This window comes from Musca autumnalis, unplaced genomic scaffold (assembly GCF_047663935.1).
Source record: "Musca autumnalis isolate F117 unplaced genomic scaffold, ASM4766393v1 scaffold_3, whole genome shotgun sequence".
Classification (NCBI taxonomy): Eukaryota; Metazoa; Arthropoda; class Insecta; order Diptera; family Muscidae; genus Musca; species Musca autumnalis.
In genome coordinates this window covers 14,990,297-14,999,553 of record NW_027411866.1, presented here as the reverse complement: position 1 = coordinate 14,999,553, position 9,257 = coordinate 14,990,297, and the positions used below count along the sequence as shown (strand labels likewise).

General features: G+C 32.9%; 2 protein-coding genes across 2 annotated transcripts in view; both read left to right on the top strand.

Moving 5' to 3' along the window:
- Positions 1–82: 82 nt before the first annotated feature.
- The window catches only part of LOC141397070 (uncharacterized), a 31,743-nt gene continuing 22,568 nt past the window's right edge, over positions 83–9,257 (top strand). The window contains exons 1-2 of the mRNA XM_073972931.1: positions 83–932; positions 3,776–4,225. Coding sequence (XP_073829032.1) covers positions 273–932; positions 3,776–4,225 — 1,110 coding nt within the window. The 5' untranslated portion in view covers positions 83–272. The remainder of the gene's footprint in view (positions 933–3,775; positions 4,226–9,257) is intronic.
- On the top strand, positions 980–3,438 carry LOC141398974 (uncharacterized). The gene is made up of 2 exons (XM_073976826.1): positions 980–1,076; positions 1,657–3,438. The coding sequence occupies exon 2, from the start codon at positions 2,695–2,697 to the stop codon at positions 3,361–3,363; it is 669 nt and encodes a 222-aa protein (XP_073832927.1). The 5' UTR covers positions 980–1,076; positions 1,657–2,694; the 3' UTR covers positions 3,364–3,438.

Below are 9,257 nucleotides of genomic sequence, written 5' to 3'. Positions count from 1 at the left end.
ACGAGCTTAAACTTTTCAGGATCAGCTGATTGAAAAGTCTTTGCTGCCGATTAGAATCGAATTTTTTTGTTTACTCCGTGGGAAGAACAAAGCCAGCACATTCAGTATCAAGAACGCAGTCTCAATTTAAATGTTACTAAGTTTACGGCGACGATTTTCTTTACAATGGCTTAGTTAGATTTCGTGGGCTTGTTTTTGCTTGCAAATATACCAAATAAATAGATTAAAATTGTAAACTGGAAGTATTGTTATCATTACTTGCTACTCAAAATATGCTTAAAGCAATTGGCAGCCTACCAACCTATGAAAATGTCAAATGTGGAGAGATATTTTGTGTGTCCTCTCCACCTCCAGCTGTATTTAATGTTACCTGCATTCTGTGTGAGGAGAAAATTACCTTGGACAAATTCGTATTGCATTTCGAAACACAGCATCTAACTTTGGCCGAAGAAAGTTATAATCTGCAAGATCTGGTAATAGAACAGCAGAATCCAATTGATATTGTGGACATTAAAGCAGAAGAATTTATACCAGAGGATCCAATTAAAGAAGAAGATGTTACAAAAACTACTGCAGATGCCAGTATTCAGTCACATATTGTGGACAATCTACAAATTAGAAACAGTGATAGTGAAGACGGCATTGATGAGAATAAATCCTTATTGGAAATACTTAAAGAAAGTAAAAAATCACAGGATCAGGGAGGTGCAACAAAGAAAGCGAAGAGAAGTAGCAGGAAAAGGCAAAAGAAGGACACAAGTGATAGAGCAGAGCCTGAAACTTCAAGTAAACTAGAAAAGGCTGAGTGTTCATTGGAAAAAAAGGAATTGCTACATATTTCCCAAGATAGCGATGAAGGAGGAGGCAGAGATGATAATATTGCTGAAGAAGATGATGATTGGTTGGAGAAAAATGATAAGGACGATGATAGTGTAAGTATAAATTTAGAAGAATCTATATGATTTTCAAATACATACAGATATAAACAGAAAGCATTCTACAGAATCCACACCACGTACCTATCTGCAATTGATTATTTGGTACAATATGTCTAGTAAAGGGTCTCCACTGCAATTGTGAAGAAATTACCTCAGATAGTGCTTTTTATCCCGATTCCACATGTATTGCTTTTGTTGCGGAAATGTATACTTCCCGAGATATGGGCCTCCAAAGTTCCACAAAGGCCCTAGTCCAAAATGTTGGCAAACAACCGCAGAAAATTATTAAAAAATTACCAAAGATAGTACTTTTTACACCGAATCCAACGATGTATTGCTTTTGTTGGGGAAATGTATACTTCCCAAGATATGGGGCCTCCAAAGTTCCACAAAGGCCCTAGTCTAAAATATTGGCAATTTTGTTAAAGGGTATTTATACTTCCCGAGATATAGGCCCCCAAAAATATTAAATTTAAAAGAAAATTTTGTTCCCGTTCCCGAGATTTGCACCTGTCCATAGGAGAAAGTATTAAATCCCGGCCGAAGGCCGGCTATTTAGAAAAAATAGGTTAGGGCCTTTGTGGATCTTTGGAGGCCCATATCTCGGGAAGTATACATTTCCGCAACAAAAGCAATACAAGGTTGGAATTGGGATAAAAAGCACTATCTGTGGTAATTTTTTCATAATTTTCCGCTCTGTGTCGGTAAAGGAAAGGAGTTCCAATGTTTTTTTTAAGGTTGCAAAAAGGGGAGCAAATTTCCTTTAGCGAAACCCAGGGGCATTTTCGCTTAAATTGAAGTCTCCAATAAGTATCTGGGCGTCTTCCACAATTTAATACTTTCTCTTATGAACAGATACCAAATTTGGCTACGAACTAAAATTTCGTAGATACCAAATTTTTGCAAGTGAAAAAGGAAAGCCGAAGATTCGAACCCACACAACCACCCTTACGTGACCGGTTTCGCTGTTGGTAGCATCTCATCAGACATATCGGCTGTGGAGTGGCTTCTCTGTCATCGAACTTTTTCATTTCTCAAATTCACACCGTGATAATTCTTTTGCTAAAAATGTACACTTAAATTCTGATCCTGATCTTTGACGGCCCATAAATCGGACTATGTGTCGTTGCAATCTGAAATAAAAAGGACTAAGGATAAGGGTAAGGTTTCCAAGATTTGCCAACAAATTTTAACATTGTTTAGCAAAAGACAAAAGTAGAAATTGTACAGGTTACTGTTTCTCCATTTCAATACTACCCACCATCTATGAAAGAGCAAAGTGCAGATAATGGAGGTTATTTATTGTTCCATACTTTCATATCATTTTAATAACGAATTATAAAAATTATGGATATGTAGTAAACTATTCCATATAGTTGCCCACATTTTTTGAGTAAGATGCTGTTCATGTTCCCTTAAAGCACGTTCAAATTTTTTTTTATTATTTTTCATGTAATTTCAGTCTGGGGAAAGTTCTAATGATTCCGATATTGAACTACCATATCCCTGTCTGACATGTCAAAGGTCATATCGCAGCAAACAGAGTTTGGAAAAACACAATCGGCTGATTCACAATCCTAATAGAAATACAAATGCCGCTGCTGCAAGTAAACGAAAAAGAAAGTCTCTGGAAGAACATAAATGTAATGAATGTGATAAAGTTTTTCGTTCCGAACGTGATTTGGGTGCACATAAATTTCAACACACTGGTATTTTCTGTGATGTATGTGGCAAACAATTTACCCAAGTTGGAAATATGAGACGTCACCGGATACGTCATGATGGTATTAAGGCTCACAAATGTCCGGAATGTGATAAAGACTTTTTCACCAAAAAAGAGTTGCTCTCCCATATGATTTGTCACACAGGCTTAATGCCATGGATATGTGAGATATGTGGAAAACGTTGTCGAGATCGTGGTGTCTTAACTGCCCATATGCGTCGTCATACCGGCGAACGACCAGCCAAGTGTGATGTTTGTAATAAAAGTTTTTTCTCCTTCCATGATTTAAATGTACATGCCGTAGCTCATACCAATGATCGACCATTTAAATGTGACATATGTTCGGCGACATTTCAACGTAAGAAAGCTTTGCGCATACACAAACGTATCCATTCGGAAGAACGTAAACACTCATGTCAAATTTGTGGCAAATCATTTGCTCAATCAGGTAGTTTAAAATCACATATTATCCGTCACGATGCTGCCACAGAGAAGAGGAGTGCGCTTGATGAAATAAATGCCAAAGGAACAAGCGTAACAACAGCAACAACGGATATTGTAAATGTTGAGGACAAAAATCAAGAAACTTCAGTAATAATTGTAAATAATGAAGGTGTTCTTACGAATGATGATACTACCATTCTAACTGGTATTGTAATTAAGGATACTGAATTTATCAATGAGTTTAGTGTTGTACAATAACTTTGTATAGTATTATATATACATATGTATATTTACAATATTTTTGTAATAAACGTTTTTATGTTTTGTAAAATATTACCATGTAGTTTTTATAAAGGTGTAATAAATAGATAGTCCCCAAACCAAGTATTTGATTCGTCAAAAAGTACTCCAGTATTTCACTTCTTGGTTACCACCTAAAACAGGATAATTTAGAATTAGATTCCCTCTAAACAACTCTTACTAATCTTAATGAAAAATATGGTGTTGCCATTGCTCTAAATGTTTCCCAATGCTAGGTTTCACACCATTTTCTAGATTGTATAAGCTACTATTTCGTCTCAGGTACTTCCCATATCAAATAATACTTCTTTTATACTCCATTTTTGTATTTAATTTAATGTCTTTCTCTATTTTCTATTTATCATTTCAGCTTCAAGAAAACACCATAAGCGGAGACGACGAGTATTGTTGTAAAATTTGTCAGCGTCAATTTGCATCATTGAAAAATTATAATAAACATATGAAAGTGGCTCACAATAATAAACTATATTCGAGGAAAGTTAATTTGAAATACAAATGTGATAAATGTGACCAAGCTTTTCGTGTTCCAAGAGATCTTAAGGCACACCAAAGGAAACACAATGAGTCGTCAGCAACAATAACTGGCAATATAAGTGGTGAAACTGAAGAATCGCAACATGAAGGAACGGTACAGCTAAAAACTTCACTAAATGACACTGAAGAGCATTTGAAAGATGGTAATAGTGACAACCTATGGGAAACTTTAGCTGGCGAAGAAAGTTCTTCTGGTGGCAATAAAGAAAATACAGATGATGATAATTATGACGATGATAATGGAAAACAGAAAGTTAAAAGGAGGGTAAGTATAATGAAGAATATTTATAGTACGTCCTGCAAATTTTAGAATACCCAAAAAGCTCATCTATAGTCAAAAGATCTACGAAAACCTTTCTATGTAGGAAGGATTTTAAGAGCTTTTCTATGTAGTTAGAAGACTTTTAAAAGCAATTCAAAAATTTTTCTATGTAGTTAGAAAACATTTAAAAGCTCTTGTCTGTAGTTAGAAGGCTTTTGAAAGTTTTGAAAGATCGCCCTATAAAAGTTTTTTTATGTGGTTTGGCTTTGTTACGAAATTAAATAAATTGAATTAAATTAAAAACTCTTCTATGTAGTTATAGAACTATCAAAAGCTCTTATATGTAATTAGAATATCTGTTAAAGCTTTTCTATGTAGTTAGAAATTGTTTAAGAGCTCTTCTATGTAGTAAGAAGATTTTTCAAAGCTCTTTTATGTAGTTACACGTCCTTTAGCTCTTTTATGTAGTTAGAATACATTTGCATGCTTTGTTACGAAATTAAAAGCGCTTCTGTGTACTTAGAAAACCATCAAAAGCTCTTCTATGTAGTTAGAAGACCATTCGAAATTCTTCTATGTAGTTAGAAGACCTTTTGAAGCTCTTCTATGTAGTTAGAAGATGTTATATGTATTTAGATGACAGATCAAAGCTCTTCTGTGTAGTAAGAACTCCTTTCAAAGCTCTTCTGTGTAGACAGAAAAACGTTAAAAGCCTTCCCATGTAGTTAGAAGACCTCTCACAGATTTTCTATGTAGTTAGATAACCTTTCAAAGTCTCTTTATGTAGTTAGGTAACGCCTCAAAGCTTCTCTATGTAGTTAAAAGACATTTAAAAACTCTTCTACGTAGTTTCAAAAATTGTAAAGGCCATTCTATTTAGTTAGTGTACCTTTAAGTGCTCTTCTATATTGTTAGAAGGATCTTTAAAAGCTCTTCTATGTTCTTAGAAAACCTTTAAAATCTCTTCTATGTAGTTATAAGCTTTCAATTCTCTTTGTAGTTCTAAAACCCTTCAGAAACTATTCTATATGCTTAGAAAATCCTTAAAAGCTCTTCTTTGTAGTTGTAAGACTTTTTAAAGCTCTTATATGTAGTTAGAAATCGTTTAAATGTTCTTCTATGTAGTAAGAATACCTTTCAAAGCTCTTCTATGTAGTTAGACGTCCTTTAAAAGCTCTTCTATGTATTTAGAATACATTTACAGGCTTTGCTACGAAAGTAAATAAATTTAATTAAATTGAAAACTATCCACTAAATTTAGGAAACCATCAAAAGCTCTTCTATGTAGTTAAAGACTTTTCGGAGCTCTTATAAGTAGTTAGATGGTCATTCAACGCTCTTCTATGCAGTTAGAAGACCTTTTAAAGCTCTTCTATGTAGTTAGAAGATCTTTCGAAGCTGTTATATGTATTTAGATGACAGATCAAAGCTCTTCTGTGTAGTAAGAACTCCTTTCAAAACACTTCTATGTAGACAGAAAAACGTTAAAAGCTCTTCCATGTAGTTATTTAGTTAGAAGACCTCTCACAGATTTTCTATGTAGTTAGATAACCTTTCAAAGCTTCTCTATGTAGTTAGGTAACGCCTCAAAGCTTCTCTATACATTTTAACACTCTTCTATGTAGTTTGAAAAAGTTTAAAGGCCATTCTATTTAGTTAGTGTTCCTTTAAGTGCTCTTCTATATTGTTAGAAGGATATTTAAAAGCTCTTCTATGTTGTTAGAAAACCTTTAAAATCTCTTCTATGTAGTTATAAGACCTTTCAAAGCTTTTTTATGTAGTTAGAAGACCTTTCAAATCTTTTTCTGGTTCTAAAACCGTTCAGAAACTATTATATATGTTTAGAAAATCCTTAAAAGCTCTTCTTTGTAGTTGTAAGACTTTTCAAAGCTCTTCTATGTAGTTAGAAATCGTTTAAATGTTCTTCTATGTAGTAAGAATACCTTTCAAAGCTCTTCAATGTAGTTCGACGCCCTTTAAAAGCTCTTCTATGTATTTAGAATACATTTACAGGCTTTACTACGAAATTAAATAAATTTAATTAAATTGAAAACTCTTCTGTAAAGTTAGGAAACCATCAAAAGCTCTTCTATGTAGTTACAAGACATTTCGGAGCTCTTATATATCTTATATGTAGTTAGATGGTCTTTCAACTCTTCTATGTAGTTAGAATACCATTAAAAAGTCTTCTGTGTAGTAAGAACACCATTCAAAGCTCTTCTATATAGACAGAAAAACATTAAAAGCTCTTCCATGTGGTTAGAAGACCTCTCAAAGCTCTTATAGTTAGAAACGCTTTAAAAGCTCTACTACATAGGTAGAAGACCTATCACAGATCTATGTAGTTAGATAACCGTTCAAATCTTTTCTATGTAGTTAAAAGACTTTTAAAATCACTTCTATTTATTTTGAAAACCTTTGAAAGTCCTACTTTGTAGTTAGTATACCTTTAAGAGATCTTCTGTGTTGTTAGAAGAGCTTTCAAATCCTATTCTTTGTGGTTAGAAAATCTATGAAAGCTATTCTATGAAATTAGAAGCTCTTCTGTGTAGTTAGAAGACTTTTGAAAGGTCTTCTTTGTAGTTGTAAGACTTTTAAAAACTCTTCTATGTAATTAGAAGACATTTTAAAGCTTTTCTATATAGTTAGAAATTGTTTAAGAGTTCTTCTAGGTAGTAAGAAGACTTTTCAAAGCTCTTCTTTGTAGTTAGACGTCCTTTAAAAGCTCTTTTATGTAGTAAGAATACATTTACATGCTTTGTTACGAAATTAAAAGCGCTTACTTGTACTTAGAAAACCATCAAAAGCTCTTCTATGTAGTTACAAGACATTTCGGAGCTCTTATATATCTTATATGTAGTTAGATGGTCTTTCAACGCTCTTCTATGTAGTTAGAATACCATTAAAAGGTCCTCTGTGTAGTAAGAACACCATTCAAAGCTCTTCTATATAGACAGAAAAACATTAAAAGCTCTTCCATGTGGTTAGAAGACCTCTCAAAGCTCTTATAGTTAGTTAGAAACGCTTTCAAAGCTCTACTACATAGGTAGAAGACCTATCACAGATCTATGTAGTTAGATAACCGTTCAAATCTTTTCTATGTATTTAAAAGACTTTTAAAATCACTTCTATTTATTTTGAAAACCTTTAAAAGTCCTTCTTTGTAGTTAGTATACCTTTAAGAGATCTTCTGTGTTGTTAGAAGAGCTTTCAAATCCTATTTTTTGTGGTTAGAAAATCTATGAAAGCTATTCTATGAAATTAGAAGCTCTTCTGTGTAGTTAGAAGACCTTTGAAAGCTCTTCTTTGTAGTTGTAAGACTTTTAAAAACTCTTCTATGTAATTGGAAGACATTTTAAAGCTTTTCTATATAGTTAGAAATTGTTTAAGAGTTCTTCTAGGTAGTAAGAAGACTTTTCAAAGCTCTTCTTTGTAGTTAGACGTCCTTTAAAAGCTCTTTTATGTAGTAAGAATACATTTACATGCTTTGTTACGAAATTAAAAGCGCTTACGTGTACTTAGAAAACCATCAAAAGCTCTTCTATATAGTTAGAAGACCATTCAAAGCTCTTCTATGTGGTTAGAAGGCCTTTCAAAGCTCTTCTATGTAGTTAGATGATCGTCACATGTAGTTAGATAACCTTCTATGTAGGTATATAACCTTACAAAGCTTCTCTATGTAGTTAGATAGCGCCTCAAAGCCTCTCTATGTTGTTAAAAGACATTTAAAAACTCTTCTATGTAGTTTGAAAACGTTTAAAAGCTATTATGTTTAGTTAGTGTACCTTTAAGTGCTCTTCTATATTGTTAGAAGATCATTAAAAGCTCTTCTATGTTATTAGACAACCTTTAAACCCTCTTCTATGTAGTTAGAATACCCTTCAAAGCTTTCCTATGTGATTAGAAGACCTTTTAAATCTCTTCTATGCAGTTTCAAAACCTTTAAAATATATTCTATATACTTAGAAAATACTTAAAAAGTCTTTGTAAGACTTTTCAAAGCTCTTTTATGTTGTTAGCAGGCACTTCAAAGCTCTTCTATGTAGTTAAAAATCGTTTAAATGTTCTTCTATGTAGTAAGAAAACATTTCAAAGCTCTTCTATGTAGTTAGACATTCTTTTAAAGCTCGTACATGTATTTAGGATACAGGTTTTTTTACGAAATTAAAAAAAATTAATTAAATTGAAAGTTCTCCTATGTAGTTAGATGGCCATTCAAACCTCTTCTATGTAGTTAGATTATAATTAAAAGCTCTTCTATGTAGTAAGAAAACCTTTCAAAGTTCTTCTATATAGACAGAAAAACATTAAAACCTCTTCCATGTGGTTAGAAGACCACTCAAAGCTCTTATAGTTAGTTAGAAACCCTTTAAAAGCTCTACTACATAGTTAGAAGACCTATCACAGATCTTCTATGTAGTTAGATAACCGTTCAAAGCTTTTCTATGTAGTTAAAAGACTTTTAAAAGCACTTCTATTTATTTTGAAAACCTTTAAAAGTCCTTCTTTGTAGTTAGTATACCTTTAAGAGATCTTCTGTGTTGTTAGAAGAGCTTTCATATCCTATTCTTTGTGGTTAGAAAACCTATAAAAGCTATTCTATGAAGTTAGAAGGCTCTTCTATGTAGTTAGAAAACCTTTGAAAGCTCTTGTATGTAGTCAGAAGGCTTTTAAAAACTCTTCTATGTAATTAGAAGGCCTTTCAGAGCTGGAAAAACTTTAAAACACCTTTTATGTAGTGGGATGGCTTTAAAAAACTCCTCTATTTTGTTAGAAGACCTTTTAAAGCTCTTCTATGTGGTTATATGACCTTTATAAGCTATTCTTTGTGCTTAGAAGACCTTTCAAAGATCTTCTAAGTAGTTAGATGAGCTTTCGAAGTTCTTCTAAAGAAAGCCTTTAAATGATCTTCTATGTAGTAAGAAGACATTTTGAATCTCTCTATGTAGTTAGAAGAACTTTCAAAGCTCTTCTTTGTAGGTACAAACGCTTTAAACAACTTTTCTCTGTAGTTAGAATACTATTGAAAGTTCTT